At 46.7% G+C, this 16618-nt stretch overlaps 1 protein-coding gene across 5 annotated transcripts in view; it reads left to right on the forward strand.

Moving 5' to 3' along the window:
• Positions 1 to 5010, forward strand: part of SAP30BP (SAP30 binding protein) — a 30260-nt gene extending 25250 nt beyond the window's left edge. For 2 of the 5 annotated variants that reach the window (XM_075770432.1, XM_075770435.1), the window contains 7 exons: positions 231 to 322; positions 768 to 828; positions 1323 to 1374; positions 1778 to 1836; positions 3102 to 3186; positions 3867 to 4036; positions 4704 to 5010. In XM_075770432.1, the coding sequence (XP_075626547.1) occupies positions 231 to 322; positions 768 to 828; positions 1323 to 1374; positions 1778 to 1836; positions 3102 to 3186; positions 3867 to 4036; positions 4704 to 4739 (555 nt within the window). In that variant the 3' untranslated portion in view covers positions 4740 to 5010. Of the gene's footprint in view, positions 1 to 230; positions 323 to 767; positions 829 to 1322; positions 1375 to 1777; positions 1837 to 3101; positions 3187 to 3866 lie in introns of all 5 variants that reach the window. The other 3 variants (XM_075770433.1, XM_075770437.1, XM_075770434.1) reach the window with 2 other exon arrangements.
• Positions 5011 to 16618: the final 11608 nt, after the last annotated feature.

Consider the following 16618-nt stretch of genomic DNA (forward strand, 5'->3'; position numbering starts at 1 on the left):
AAAGATCAATTCCCTTACCTATCCAGACAGTTCACGAAGAAACTTTCAGACCTGAATGGAGGAAGTGTCTGTACTAATCAGTCTGCCTGGCCTTAGGGGAGAGGTGGAATCCTTGCTGCATGCAAGGAGGTCACTGGTTCAGTTGGCTTGTTTCCACATGTGCACTTTGATAGTCAGCTGGTGTGGTCCTCCTTTTCATACTGGCTCACCCTGTAATTTTTTTCCCTTAGGATAAAATTCAAAAGCTATATGAGAGGAAGATAAAAGAGGGCATGGATATGAACTACATCATTCAGAGGAAAAAGGAGTTTCGCAACCCCAGGTGAGCCACCGTCTTTTCCTGTGTGACCAAAGCACCACAGAACAAATTCCAAGAATTTTCCTCTTTGGAGTTGTAGCAGAAGCAGGATCCTGAGCTTACAATCAAATTATGTCTTTCTCATTTTTGTAACTGAAACAGTAAAACTCTTCTTTGTGTTCTGTGAGGCAACAACTAGAGGTGGTGTGTCGGTTAGATTTTAAATGTACAGGCTTTGGATGAAGTATTTTAGAAGATGTGTCTGTTCTGAGAGCTGGGAGATTAATTTGGGGGAAGTGGGAAATAATGTGGTAAACAGCATGGTGCATCCATTGTAGCAAGGGTAGCTTCCCAGGTTCTGATTTTACTCTTGCAGTGTGAAGAGATGACAACCTTTCTACTAACCAATCTGAAACACTTCCATTTACTTCTAGCTCACTGGTTCTGTTCTGAACTCTTGTCTTTGCAGCATCTATGAAAAGCTGATCCAGTTTTGTTCAATTGATGAACTTGGTACAAATTATCCAAAGGTGAGGTGCAATACTTTTGACTAGCAAAGGAGCGGGTAAAAGATAATATAGGGGTATTAGGTCTTACCTCAGGCTTTTTTTGAGCCTGCTTGTTTAGAGGTCTCTTAAAGGGAACTTTAATCTGATCCTCTGCATTGAAGTCAGCATGTTTATGTGGTACTGAGCCTCAGTGCCTCCAACTTTGCTATAATGATTCTGAACAAAAAATGCTGAAGTGTGTAGATATACATCAGACTCCTTGGAGGGGGGGAATAGAAGCTGAGCAGCAGAAAAATGCATGACTTATCCCAGCGTCCTTTTGGCTTCAAAGCTGTTTTTTCATTCACAATAGAATGTGATCCTATAAAAGGTCTGATTTCATCTTTGTGTCACTGGAATATGAGAAGAAATCAGTAATGAATATCATCAGTGAACAGAAATACATAAAGCGTTATTGAACTGGGTTTTGTGCATATGTGGAAATAGCCCTAATCTGACTTCTTTTTCTTCTTTAGGACATGTTTGATCCTCATGGCTGGTCAGAAGATTCATATTATGAGGCATTAGGTAATTCCAGGAAGTTTTAGGGGTTTTTGGGTTTTTTGTCCTCTTTGTGTTTTGTAGTTAATTAACTGCACTGGAGTCTTCACTTCCTTTATAAATGAGAAATCATCACATGCTGCTCTTTAACTACTTCATTCTGGTTGGATGTGCCTGAATGTTATTGATGCTTCATCAGTCTGGAAAGTCTTTTCATTTAAATTGGTTCTTCCATGTTTTCATCTCTTAAAACATTAATTTAGTGCAGTGATGCTTTGATTAAAGAGCAGCAGTTGGTTTCATGGCAGTTTAATTTTCTATGCACAGTTTGAAGGTTTTGATTGTTTATGATGGCAAGTGTGTGAGTGAGATAGAATTAGGGATTTTTTTACTGTTCCTAGCGCTTCTTGTAACTTCTCATCTTTCTCAGCTAAAGCCCAGAAGATTGAAATGGACAAATTGGAGAAGGCCAAGAAGGAACGCACAAAGGTAGCTATTCAAAACCAAAAGAGAGTGAGATGCAGGGGTTTTGTTTGTTTCCAGCTGAATTTAATTTTGTTGCTTTGCTGTTTCTTATGAACTGTGCTCTATGCTATTACTGTTTATTTATTACTGTTTATTTTTCCCTGGTTCTGACCTTTTTTCTTGCATGTCTTTTTCTAAGCAGCACAGATCAAGTTGTTTAGCCTTCCTTATGGGTCCATTTCTTTAGGTTGTTTATTCCACTGGATTTCTTTCTGTTCTGTCAGTATTTTTAAACCAGAGCTCTTAAAATCATATTTGGTAAGCCAGATACAGGCAAGATAAAGCATAAATAACAGCTTTTTTTCTTAATCTGTGGCGTTTTCCCTAGTGGCATAGCCTAGTTATAGCTTAATTTCCTCACCATATCTCATTGTGAGACAATATCTGCTTTCTGTTCTCTTTGATATTATCCTCTTGCATCTCGTTTCCCAAAATGTTGGGCCTATTTTAACTTTAACTGGGAGTGTATTGGCTTGTTGCAAAATGTATGTTCTTCTGTACTCCCAAAAAGAACACAGACAGATTTTGGAAGATTTTATTCCTGTCCTTCAGTGGTGTCGCCTTTAAGCTAATGGCTGGCATTAGAAAACTGTCTAATGTTAGAGATTGCCATCTAACCTTGCGGAAGGCTCCTTCCATATTCAGTATGTGGAGGGTTGTTTTTTTTTTTCTTGCAGTGCATGCTGTGTCTTGCTAGTTGGTTTGTTTTTTGCACAGTAACCCAGGTATCTGATTACGTCCTGGCCCTTATCTGCAGTTTTGAAAATATGAAGCTGCATGCTGTTGTAGCTCTTGTTGCTAGGTTTCCTGCCATGATGCAGTCATGGTAAATTGTGCAGGCAGGGACTTGTCTTGCATGTTTCTTAAAGTAAAAAGAACACGAAACTTCTAAACTGTAAGGATACATCCTGGTCATTAAAGAACGTATTCATTCTGAGGTATATCAAGTTTAAAAAAAAACAAAACCAACAAAACCTTACACACTTTTATTGTATCTGACTTAGGATTCCTGCAACCCAGCTCCTTTAGTGATGGTGACTTCAGTAAGTTTTGGCCTGAGGTCTGCATCTTTCTTCCTGCATGACAGTCAGCTCGGGGGCCAATGTCTTACCTGACATTAAAGCTGTTCTTGAAAAGCATAGAAAAGCAATGTGCGTTAAAAAAAGGTTATGTATGTTAACTTTTTGTTTTCATCTTCTCATCTCTCCTGTGTGTGTCTCCCTTCCCAGATTGAATTTGTGACTGGCACTAAAAAGGGTACGACAACAAGCGCTGCTTCTACAACAACCACAACAGCCAGTACCACTGTGGGAGGTAAAAAACAGTTGTGATTGTACCTATTAAGCTGCAGTAATGCTGGGATTAGTCCTTCCTGGAAACCCCGAAGGCTCTTTATTGATTGTATATAATGCAAGAAAGTGTTCCTTCCAGGAACTGATGGAGTAGCTTTTCTCTAGTCCCTGTATCCCATGGCTGTCTGTCAGGAATGAAAGCGTAGGAGACAGGTTGGTAGTGAAGAGGTTTATTAGTGGGTCAAGAAATCTCCTGATGTCCATGGTTGTAGAATGTTCTTGGGGCTGATATATCTCAAGAGATTTGAAAAGACTGAAAATCATTCTCCTGCCTACAGCCTGCCTTTTAAATTGGGAGGAAGGGAGAAAAAACACTGGAGGCTGGTGAGTGTGTCCTGTGCCCATACCTGAGCAACTGAGATATGTATGCTCTGTTAAAATTAAATATGCTTTGGGGCAAGGAGTAAACTTGTCTCCCATTTGGCTGGAGTTCAGATGTAGAGTTTTACTGTGACTTTTGAGGTATAAAACTGTCTTTCCTCCTCAACATTTACTGCCAGTGTATGCTGAAATTAATGTGAGGGAAAGTTGTCTAGTCAAGCAGTGGCATATTAACAGTTGACAAGACAGGGTATAACAAAGGGATTGGTGACCTTTAACATAGTGCTAATCCTTGTTTGCTCTATCTAATGAAATTCACAGATGCCCAGAAAAGGAAGAGCAAGTGGGACTCGGCCATCCCTGTAACAACAATAGCTCAGCCCACCATCCTCACCACTACTGCAACGCTGCCAGGCGTTGTCACAGTGACAACCAGCGCAAGTGGATCCAAAACTACAGTCATATCAGCTGTTGGCACCATTGTGAAAAAGGCAAAGCAGTGACTGGTGCGCTGGGCCTGGATTTTTGGACTTAATTGTCATTGGAGCCATTCTTCTCAAAAGGGAGGGGTAGCTTTCTCCTTTGGTAAAAGATGACAAGATTCTTTGAAACAGACCACAGTTCCCCTTTGAAAGAATGGGGGCAGGAGCAGGCATGCCAGCTGTGTGCCCACAGGAATGGACCTCTGCCGAAAATGCCTTTGTCTTTTCTTGCTGTGGGAAGAACCAGTCTGTGTGTGTTGTGGTGGAGGAAGGTGGTATCTGGAGTCAGCTTGTAAAAGTTAGCTTTTTAAATTACTGCATTATGTTCTTACCCTACTTGCAAGTCTGGTTTGGGAGGGGGGGAAAGGTAAGTAGTGAAGGAATATCAGTATTACCCTTGTGTATTCCAGGTCATGCTCAAAGGCTGCTAGCAGCTTCTGGTATGTACCTCCCTCACGTACGCTAACTCAATTTTAAGGGAATTAAAGCAGAGACAATTGGTCAGTGTCCATCTTCAAATGTGTAGCAGAGACTTGAAGCGATCTACGTCTATGAATGTTACAGTACTGACATCTGTACCTGTGTGCATATCTGTGCAGATCTTAGTGACCACGTTGTTAAATAGTTGAACTATTGAGGGAAATTGTGCTGAAATAGTCGTGTTACTGTCTTGCAGGGATGGAGATTTCTATGCAGACTCCATAAGTTGTAGAGGTTTGATTTGTGAACTCTTTTGCGAAGATAACTCTTCTATTGCCATGGAGTGAGATTAGACAGCAGATAAGCCGAGGAGAGCATCTGATCTTGATTGTGGTATTGTCCATCTTTGTATTAGATAGTGATGTACTGTGACACGCACACGTGGCAGTTACTGCTTGCTCCACTGTTGTGAAAAAAGTATTTTCAGTTGAAAATTTTATTGTATAAATCTTCTTACCTGTGTAGCAAAAAATTATTATAAAAATGGAAGTCTTTAACAAAAACCCTGGTGTCATTGATGCGGTGTCTGCATTTCCCATCATGGCGAGGGAGAATCAGTATCCATTTGTGCTTTGGGATACAGATACCATTAGGTGAGTATGCAATAATTCCATGAGAGTGGGGTTGGCATGAAGGTTTTTTCACATTATGGATTGTTTTGAATCTCGAACTCTGGGGGGTGTGAAAAATGGGACATTAAACTGATTTTGACTGGAGATACTTTTGTTGTAGGAAAGTTCTGAAATAGTTGGTAATTCAACTGTTCTTAATGCTGGTAGTTTGGGTTTGGTTTGTTTTTTTTCCTAAACCTATTCCTGCATCTTAAACTTCTTCAAAAATTACCTTCTAGTACTGGTACCTCGGTCTTTCATAAAACCTTCTTCCCTAGACCCAGCCTCCTCAAAAGAAGCTCAATGGCAATGAGGTGGTTTGCTCATTGTTTTGAGGGAGAGTCATAGTCATACAATGGTTTGGGTTGGAAGGGACCTTAAAGATCATCTAGTTCCAACCCCCCTGCTGCGGGCAGGGACACCCTCCACTAGACCACATTGCCCAAAGCCTCATCCAACCTGGTCTTAAACACTTCCAGGGATCCAGGGGCATCCACAACCTCTCTTGGTAACCTGTGCCAGTGCCTTACCACTCTAACAGTAAAGAATTTCTAACATCTAATCTAAATCGACCCTCCTTCAGCTTAAACCCCTTACCCCTTGTCCTGTCATGACACTCCCTGATAAACAGTCTCTCACCATCTTTCCTGTAGGCCCCTTCAGGTATGAAGAGGTCACGCCTCTTTTGATGCAGCCCAGGACAGTTGGCTTTCTGGGCTGCAAGCGCACACTGCTGGCTCACATTGAGCTTCTTATCAATCAGTACCCCCAAGTCCTTCTCCTTGGGGCTGCTTTCAATCCGTTCCTCACCCAGCCTATTGTCGTGCTTGGGACTTCATGCGGTTCGCACAGGCCCACCTCTCCAGCCTGTCAAGGTCCCTCTGGATGGCATCCCTTCCCTCCAGTGTGTCGACCACACCACACAGCTTGGTCTTGTCGGCAAACTTGCTGAGGGTGCGCTCGACCCCACCGTCCATGTCGCCAACAAAGATGTTGAACAGTGCCGGTCCCAGTACTGAGCCCTGAGGAACGCCACTTGTCACTGTTCTCCATTTGGACATTGAGCTGTTGACCACACTCTTTGAGTGTGACTATCCAGCCAATTCTTTATCCACTGAGTGGTCCATCCATGAAATCCATGTGTCTCCAATTTAGAAGGATGTCGTGTGGGACAGTGTCAAATGCCTTGCACAAGTCCAGGTAGATGATGTCAGTTGCCCTTCCCTTATCCACCAATGCTGTAACCCCATCATAGAAGGCCATTACTTGAATGGTTCCATTTGTGTAGAGAAACAACTGGACTTTTTTTTTCTTCTTTGCAGTGGTCACTCCAGATTATTTAAAAGGTATCTAATTCTTAGATCATGATTTTTTCAGATTCAGTAATTTTTCTGTTTCCCATTGTTTTAAGTTAGATTTCTATCCAGAGCCTGTTTTTAGTGCATAAGTAGTGATAGAAGATTGCTAGATCCACAGAAATATAAGTTTCTTAGAATTGTGTTCCTTTTTAAGATTTTTATATACCTTACATCACACCTGATCCAGACTTTGCATTTATGGAGATTTAAGGAAGAAATAAAAGGTTGGGTTTGTGCTTTTAAATAATTTTAAAATGTGTTAGACACTTTGTCTTGGCAGTCATTTTAGCTTTAAGAAAATCATCTGTGTATCCAGGAATGTTCATGGGGAGAAACCAGAGGCCTGATGAGACTGTAAGGTGGGAAGTTGGGGAGATGGTGGAATTGCTCTTTCTTTAAAGCAATGAAATATTGGAAGGCATGAAAATAGCAAGATGGAAACATCTCTCCAATTCTGTGATCTCTTGTGTTAAATTACTCTGCATTGGGCTTTTGACTTGATTCCTGCAAGCCTTAACTTCTTCCTTATCCTCTGGATGATGGTAACAGCTCCCTTGGCTGACGGTATCTTCTGCTGTGGGAGTGCTGTGTGCTCTGCAGAGGATGACACATTTCACCTCAACTATTCAAGGTGTTTATCTCCTTGCCTTGAGGATCAGAGTTCATAGAGTTTTCAGGAATTTCTTTCAAAGGCCAAGGATGCACTCGTGGTGGGAAATACAAACCATTCGGTAGCTTTGCAGATCTATAAGGTGAGTCTCCTGTCTAGAAAATCTTGTACAATTCCATCCTATTTAAAAACTTGTATAAATATCTACATTAAAGTCCTGCTGAACAATGTGTGATGGTACAACAGTAAAACTGCAGCAAGGTGGGCACCAGCAGTTTCTCTCAGGCATAGAGTAATGACAACCTTTGGGCACGAGAAGGGTCACTGCCCATTCTCTACTGTGAATAGGGGTGGGAGGTGTGTCTGGGCTTCTCAGCAATGTTCCTCTAATAAGTATCCTTGAGAGGCATGCTGAGAGACATTAAATATCTCAACAGGATGTGTGCCAGTACAGAGAAGTGCAGCTGGTCTTGTGCATCCCCTTCCTCTGTCCTGTCTAGAACTGTAACTGGTGGTAAATGCCAAGCAGGACAGTCTGACAATACGTTAATGTAACCAAATTTACAGATTAAGTAAATTAAAATGGAAAAGATTTTGTGCCTTTTGTAAGAACTGACTGTCTTTTGCCTAACATGTTACAAGCCCTTGTAAAGCTGGATCAGAAGTGGTCACCCTGTGTCCTGACAGACATACCCCCTTGCAGATGTAGGGTTTTTCAGGCTTTACTGTGACGTGAAACTCCTTCCTGGCTCGTGCTGCTGCTCAGTTTCTCACTTTATTTAGTAATTTGGAAAGACTGTCTTCCATGGAAATGAATAACTACATCTGACTGATAATGCAGTAAAAGTAATCTCTGATCCTAACCAGGAACAACTGTGCTACAGATGAATTAGCTTGATTACAAGGAAATATTATTTATACACCTAGTTAAGTATGTCAGCACTTGGATCTTTGTATGCCCTTCTACATTGGGGGAGAGGAGCAGCAAAGGAAAGTGTGTGAGAATTTTTTTTGAAAAGCTGTTACCAGATTGCAGCTGAACACCAACCAGAGGAATAGGTTTGCAGGCAGAGGAAAAAAAGACTTGATTAAAAAATTAATTAAGAAAGTGCCATCTGCAGCTGTGAATATGAAGCTGTGCTGCTTGATACCTGACTCAGGGCAACTGCTGGAGTTCTTGGGGATGAATCATTCAACTACAGAAGCTACTGAACGTTGTTGAAATGCAAGTATTCATATCGCACATCCTGGCACCCCACCCCTTCCTCCTCCATGCACCCTCTTCCTTCTTGCTCTGCAGTATCCATAATCATTCCAAACCTCTGGATTTCTTTGCAGACTTTATGACCAGAGCTAAGCAACGCTGCTCACTTAGCTCCTGCCTTGCAGCAGGGGGGAGCGACGGTGCCCAGCAGCCCTGGAATGACAGGGAAATGGATCAGCAGGGCTTGACGGTGCTACAGAGAGGGCTAAGGAGAAAACTTCCTGAAGCTCGCTCTGCTCAAGTGCTGAGCAGAGATGCCCGTGAGGCACCTGGAGCAGCAGTTTTCAAACTCCTGCAGTAACAGGATTCTGCAAGAGACCTGGCTGAACTGGGCTGCGTCCTGGCAGCTAACTCTTCGTCTCTCATGACTGAGTGTTTGCGATCTGCAGTGGAGAAAGCAATTTGAAACATGCATGATTTGTGGTGGTTCTTTTTTTTTTTTTTCTCTCTCTCCTTTCCAACAAGCTGGAATGGAAATGCCAACCATTGTATAACAAACTTGCAGCCAGTACAATAGCTCGCTGCTCTTGTTTATCTTGCATGTTGCTATCGGAAGTAATAGACGGATACGCAGGTTGGAAACTACAGTTCTAGGAAAAAGCCTCTTTCCTACCTCTGAGAACATGGTTGTACAGGTTGGTGGCTTGCACTTGGCTGTGGTCAGTCAGTGCACCAGAGGAAGGTGGAGGGAGCTTCAGGTGTGCAAGAGTGATGATGTCCTGAGGGAAAGGGATCCTTTCCTGGCCCATGAAGCCGCTGCCTGAAGCCCTGGAACGGGAGGTTTGACTAGTTTTCATGATAGCACTCTGTACAGCTGTGATCAGAGCAGGGCTGTGTGATGGCTGCTGAGCGCAGGAGGGCTGGGGAGACCCACGGGGGGTTTAAGTGCCTGTGTTTTAAACAGCCCCAAAGAACCGCAAGCTGTGTCTGAGCTGCACTCATGCAAACTCACAGCTTGCATGGCCGAAAGGTTCTTTATGCTGCTGCCGCAATAGCGATTGCTCAGGCTGCACTTCTGACTCCTAAAAGCTGTAGATACTCATTTTTACCTCTCCTCCGAAGGGGAGACTAACTGTACCCAGGAGAGTAAAACCAGTCCCATTTTCATTATGCGTTATTCTGAGAATTACAGGCTCATGCTCCTTAAAAGTCACGGGACTTCTCTCTGCTTACGGCCTTTTTAAGCATGGGTGTCTCCTAGCTTGAGTAGGTTTGTCTTAGCTGAAACTCTGTGTTTGAGTGTGTATCTCTGCCACACCGGGCCGCTCAGCGGAGGGAAGAGAGCAGCCGCAATGAAATCCTTGGCAGCGCTGGTTCTGCTCTCACCTTCCCTTCTGAAGTCTTTTCTCCCACCTCCATGCCCTGAGGTGTTGGGTTTTCTTTCCTATTTGCTTGTTGTGATTTAGAGATCTGCCCTCCTTTGATGCTGTTGTGGGAAGGGATTTTGTGAGCTCAGGATTTGCTTTTTATTTCATGTCTTGCTGGGTGCTGCCTAACCAAAAGAGCAGGTGGGGAGGGGCAGCCCTTGCCAGCCCCACCTCAAACCGTAAAATGAGAGCACCTCAAGCTACGTTTTAGTTGGATTGTTGCTGTACTGTCTGTTTTATGAGAGTTATTTACTGAGACAAAAAAAAGGTCGTCTTTGCCAAGGCTGTGGGCCATGCTCAGGCTTCGCCAGTGACACAGCCGGCTCTGGCAGCGGGGAGGTGACTGCTTGAGCCGGCGTCTGGCCAGCTGACACCTGCGTGAGCTCCTTTCCAGCTCTTCGGCGTTGCAGGGGAGAAGTTGTAGCTTCTGTGAAGCCCCTCAAACGGATGGTCTTTGTGGTGTGCCCAGAAAGTTATCAAAGGGTGTGGGCTGCTCACCCCTGTTAAAGGGTGTGATCCCAGGAAAGCCCAGACCTGATACCTCCAGAGAAAGAGAGATGCTTTTCAGCAGAGCTCTCCCGGACTGTCTAATGTTAAAATACATAAATTGCTGTTGAGGTGCAAAACCCACAAAAGGGCAGAGAGGTTCCTCCACGGTCTCCTCTCCCTTCTGGGCAATGTTTACACCAGCATATTCACGCATTGCTCTTACAGGGCAGTTTTCCATCTCCGAGCCTTGCCATGCGCTGCTGTTCCTCGAACTGTTTATATTCCACTTCCTTCCTTTTGTTCTAAGCGAGAACCATGGACACCAATGACTTCCAATATTTAGTCTGTTTGTTTGAAACTTGTCTTTGGCTGGCTCTGGGCTCGTGCTTTTGGTTGCCAGTAAACAGCAAAGCACCAGGATTTCACAAGACAAGGTTTTGCCTTTTCACGTAGAAGGCGTCTGTCTGTCTGTCTGTCCTCTACCGCATTTGTACGGACCAGCATTAGGAAGAAAACAAACCTGCCTTTTGGTGCAGTGATAAAAGGTGAAGCTACTGGTACTTTTAACCTCTCTCCTCTTTGCATAGCCTCTTGTAGCACTTGGAGAGCATGACAGGAGACGACAGTCCACCTTCTCTCCCAGTTTGTGTTGGCTGGTTCCTCACGAGACTCTCACCCACACTATTGAGTGTCTTGTAGGGGGCCAGCCAACACAAACTGGGAGGGAAGGTGGGCTACCTTGCTAAATCTTTCAAACACAACAGCAGTGTGTTTTCAGGCTTTCGGCAGCTGGGTGAGATGTGAATGTAACCCTGGAAAGTTCTGTTTTCCCTGGATGGATGGATGTATTGTCATAGGCTGAAGTTTTATCCTGGATCCTTTACCAACATTTTCCTCTTGTGTTGTTTCGTGGCCGCTTACCTCTTGCTGCTGGTCAATCCCAGAGGCAAAAAGGCATCAGCAAAGAGATTTTCCTCTAGGTATGTGTTCATGACAAGGAACATTAATTGCAAAACAACAGACATGTCGTTTATGCTATCTCAGGGGAAAGACTAAGGAAGAGAATACAGGAGGATTTTTCTTTTTTCATCTTTGACTTTCAATTACCTGGGTAATTATATTAACCATAACTTAGTGCAATAAATTATGTGCATATTAATGTACATTAATAACACATTATTAAGCATTCCTTAAATTTATGCGAGATAACAGGATACTGCTAATACTGTGTACAGTGCAGCTATGGGATCAACTATTTCTTTTTCTTTTAGAAGTGTATGTTGTTACAGAATTCAAAAAGGGAACGAATGTGCTCTGGCAGCAGGATTTTGGCTGTAACTACTCAACAGACAGAAAAAGCCCCACAGCTGTCTCTGGGCACACTGTGGTGGCAGGACAGAAAGAAGAAAGGTTCTGTACGAGCTGGCGTGGCATTAAAAAAGAAGAAGAGAATTAACTGTAAACCAACTTGTAATTATCAGTCATTGGCAGTCAGACTGGTAGTCTCAGCAGAGAGCGCAATAATTTAGTGTGAGCTATAAAATGAGTTGTTTGCACTCCTAGGGCAAAAATTTCTAGGCCACATTGCCACAGCAGGAAATCACTGATTTATAAGTGTGAGGTCTACCACCTATGAGCCATCTGCAGTGAAATCTGCTGTGATCCTTCCTCTCCAAAGTCCCTATTCTCTGTTTAAAATAGCAAATTTGTGGCAAAAGCCTGATCTAGCAGGCAGTAAGTGTCAAGGTATTGAACCAAGGCAGAAACTTGAGCTCACCAGGTATCCTTCTTCCCTGGCAGAAGTATCTTAGAGAAGTTGCCTGAAAGGCAACCCATAAAACTTTTTTTTTTAAGACAAGATAAAGTGAAAACCTTTTAAATTCTTATGACCATTTACTGAGATTTTTCGAAGTCCTCTCTGCTTTTTTGCCTTAAATTTTGGTGGTGACATCATCTTGATATTAGCGAAGTGCATATTATCAGCCCTGTAAATGTCTGTTTAAATTCAGCCCAGTTACAAGTGTCTGGGAAAATTCATACTTCACATGCTCAGAGATCTGTTAGGGACTGGGGGGATGTATCTCAAAGAAAGGTACAAAATCAGGATTTTTTGGGGCTCTTCTGGCAGCACCCATGGTGAGTAACTGGCCTCCTTCTCCCAGCTGGAGATGCTGAGTGGAGTTGGTCCTGCCTTGCTGCTCCAGGCTGCTGGGACAAAGGGGAGGGAGGTGGTGTCAGGCAGCCCTGGGGCTGTCAGAGTGACTGTAGGTGAGACCAGAGATACTTCACAGGAGGCAACATAAACATCTTCCATCTCAGGTGGAGAGCAGAGGACACCCAGAAACCAAGGACACCACAGTGGAAGCTGGCTGCTCCCAAGCTTTTCTGGGTGGCTCCAGGTTTCCTGCTGGGGAACCATCACTAAAATACATTTTTTTTTTTTTTTTTTTTTAGTCATATGTTTCTTGCTTGTAGCCTAAATTGGCTTTTTTTAAGTCCAGTGCCTGGCAGCATTGCTTACCCCAATGGTAACAAAGGAGAACTGTGGTGGTGGGAGTTAGGCTGGGGCTGACGGGACTGGGTGCTGCTGGTGGATGGGACCAGGGGAGGTGAGCAGGCACATCCGCAGGCACCAGCACACGCTCCCGTCTGGTCTTGGGAACGGAAGCCCAGCTTTCCTCCATCTGCAACATTCTGCAATGTCTGCTGCCTCAGTGGCTCCCCGAGGCAGAGCGGGACCCTCAATGGTACCGCTCTGCTCTTTGCCAACAGCCGCTGCTGTAGCTCGAGCATCAGAGCCTCCTGTCCCAGCTCTCATGTTGTAGTAAATATCTGTTGTGGTTTAAACAAACCCCCAACACCACGCTCCCTTAATTTTCAGAATTTTTGTTTAAATATAGGAAATGGCATCTCCAAAAGGGCCGGGGTAATGGTGAGGTTGCCAAGTCAAGCATTCAGAAATGAGGAAACACCAGACAGACTGCCTGGGCCATCTTCAGCTGCGCCCCTGCCCGTTTCCCATTTGCTGCAGCGTTTAACGGCACGAGCACATCCTCCTTTTTCCTGGGGCTTAATCAGTTTGCACACATTTACGTGAGCTTCCTATTTCTTGTAGTGAAAGGAATCCTGCTCCTCGCTTTCCTTTGAATCAATGCTCAGCCACCATCATTAGGGAGTGGATCAGCAGCCTCTGTGATGCTGTATTGATAACGAAGAGGCCAAAATTGCCCTGCTCCTATTTTTAATCTCCAAGGCAGGCAGGAAATATGCGACTTTTTCATCTGGGCATTGCTATTGTTTGTGTTGAAGCTGAGGGGATACAGTTTTCCTTGTGAGGATTTTTTTAGGGAGCTAAAATGCAGCCTCTGCCATCGCATCTGCTCCGGTACGTGTACACTCTGCACGGTGGGAAGCATGACCGGGTCTGAGCTGTGCCAAAGCCCTGATTTAGAGCAAAAGGTTGCTGTGAGACAAAAAAAAAACCCCAGACCTCACCTGAACTCCAAACCCTCCTCTGCCGTTCCTTTGATTGGGGAAAGGGTTTTGGATCCAGCCCAGCAGAAGGGCTGGACGCAGTGGTGGGATTGCTGCTCCTTGTGCCCTTGGACCGCGGTAGGATGCATCAGGAGCAGGTCTGGATGGGTCTCAGTTCTGGTGCTACAAGGGGTTGCATTGACCCACGAGCTGGATTTATTGCAGATGAGGACTCGGCTGTCGTGTTCGTGCCCTGGATAAAGCGGGATGTGGATCCGTCCTCTTTGCGAACAAGGTACCAAGACTGGGCTCAGCAGCGGGTGGTGGTTGTCGTGGCAGGAACCTACCTGATCTTTCAGCCAGGAGCTACCTGGGCACTGGGGGTGACACCCCCCACTCGTGCCAGTGGGAAATTTGCAGGAGAAACCCCCAGCGAGGGGGGCAAAGCCAAGCAGCCGACCCTGCCCATCACCCGCAGTCCCCTCCGTGCACCCTCGGCGTGGCGGACGCCTTCACCCACTCAGCCCTTTTCCTGTGGGACGGTGCTTGTGCGGAGGGAGGGAAGGACGGGGCGGCTGTGCAGGCTGTGCCTGCCCGTCCAGGTGTGCGAGGGAGGAATGCCAACCCCTGAGTCACGGGCACCCCCTCCTCCCTCCCCAACTGGGATAAAGCTCATCCTCACCTGGGATCTGATCTCACTTATTGCGGCTCCCACCGTTCCTCCCCGCCAGCCCCCCGGGAGGGAGAGGCGGCAGCTCCGGGACGGCGAGGGGAGCGAGAACAAAGTCGATATTTGACTGGAGGGTACAGAAATCAGCAGGGAGGTATGTGGGAGCGCGGGCTGCCTGCCCTCTCTGCCGGACTGGAAGTTGACGTTTAACCGGAAAGAGAAAAGGGACATAAAGTAGAGAGGAGGGAGGAAAGGAAAAAGAAAAAAAAAAAAAAGAAAGAAAGAAAAGGCCAAGGCTGGAAATCTAGTTGCAGCAGCGAAGCAGCGTGTTCCCCCTCTGCCTTTGGAAGAATTTCTTGGCTTGGTGTGTGGGTGCCTGTTATTCAGGCTGCAGCAGAGGATTTGGACACTGAGTCAGACCCAGCACTAATGAGGTTTGTGGAATTAATTCGTCTGTGTTCTTTAGCATCCAGCTTGCTTTAATTTTGCTGTGTTGATTAACCGGGGGGGGGAAATAAGGCACAGGGCTCCTTGCGCAGGCAGGTAGACAGGGCACAGAGTTGGGGGGGGCTCAGCTCCTTGCCTGCTTGTTCCCCTTTTTCTTCTGGTTTTGGCTGTCGGACACCGTCTCGTGCCTCTCGGCCGCCTGGGAAGGGCAACGCTCGTGACCAAGCGGAGCTTTCCAGGGCTGTGGGGGGCAGTTTTTGTCTCTGAAGGTATTCGGGTGGCGGAGCCGTGAAGGGGAGGTGGGGGTACCGCAGCGTGGGAAGGCAGAGCAGAACCCTTCGGGGACTATTTGTCGCAGGTTTCAAAGGTTGCCCTCGCCATCCGTCCCGCTTCCAGGGGAGAAGGCGGTTGTGCCTTGGAGCTGGCACCCAGGGAAAGCTCTTACGGGTGAAAGAGCCGGTGATCAGCCGGGCTGCGGGTGGCTCTGACTTGCTGAACCCACGGAGGTTGTTTCGCAGACTGGGTGACGGCATGCAAAACCCCTGCGAGGGGGGAGGGGGTGTTGGGGGGTCAGGGTGGGCTCTACTGAACTGCAGGTGTCGGGGTATTTGTGATTTGGCAGATCTGAAATACAGGGGAACCAGGGGAATAGATGGACAGAAGGATTGGTGCGAAGGAGCTGACAGGCATGGGTTAGGTGGGGGAAAAGGGGGATGAGGAGTGCCCATGGCGGGGAGGGAGAGGAAACGTGGGGCCAAAAGAGCAGAGAATGTGCCAGGAGCAGCGGGGAGGGTGGGTGGGCAGGAGGGTCCTGGGGCCGTGCTGGTGTGCGGGTGGGATCCTGGCCTTCCTGGAGCTTCTGCCCCCCAGGGTCCCCCCTGCCCGAGCCCGCGATGGCACCAGAGCTACCAGCCCTTTGCCAGCACAGGGTGGTGTCGGCCACTCCCTGGCCCCAGCAGCTCCGTGCGGGTCCCTGGGCTGGGTCCCGCTTCTCTTATCCTTCATTGGGGGATGTTGGGGGCTGTGTCTGTGGTCTGGAGCTCGGCCTGGGAGCTGTGATCCCCCTTCTTGCTGGAAACGACAAATGGTGACACTCGCATGGAACCTCTTGGCTGTAGAGGCACACCTGGGGAACGAGGGGAAACGGATGGGGAAGACAAAATCAAACATAAACATGATTTCATGTTTAAGTGACATTTTGATTTGCGGGTCAAGCTTTTAATGGTTTTCGGGAGATCTGTCTTGATGTTTTCCAAGTTTTGGAGCACGGCCCTCAGAGCTCTGTGCTGCTGTGGGCGCCAGGGAGGGAGTAGCCTGGAGAGGGAGGGAGGTGAGTTGTGGCCCTGATCCGTGCACCCGCAGCCCTGCCCTGGGAGCAGACCTGAGCCTGCACAAGCTGCCGTGGCTGTCACTGCGCTGCCCCAGGAGGGAACGGGACCGCGGTCCCTGGGGAGGCACCCGGCTGCTGTTCCGCTTTGCCTCCATCACTATTAGCTCTCCCTCGGGAGCCCCAGCCCCGTGCTGAGGCTGGTCACGGTGATCAGCACCATCTGCCTGCCCCAGCATGCTGCAAGCACGGTGGTGCCCAGCACACGTGGGCAGGCAGATGCTCCCTCCAGCTGCCTCCCATCTACCACAGCATCAGTGCCCTGCTCCATCATGCACGGCCCCACTGCACCCCTTGGCAGGATGGGGTTCTGCAGCCACAAAAAGGGCGATGCCCGCTGCAGAGGGAGGAAAGGCTGCACTGAGGAGCTTGAACATCTCCCTTGCTTTCCCAATTCTGTGTCCCCAGCCTGCCAGGTGTCCCTTGTGTGGCAA

This window comes from Balearica regulorum, chromosome 18, assembly GCF_011004875.1.
Source record: "Balearica regulorum gibbericeps isolate bBalReg1 chromosome 18, bBalReg1.pri, whole genome shotgun sequence".
Taxonomy (NCBI): Eukaryota; Metazoa; Chordata; class Aves; order Gruiformes; family Gruidae; genus Balearica; species Balearica regulorum.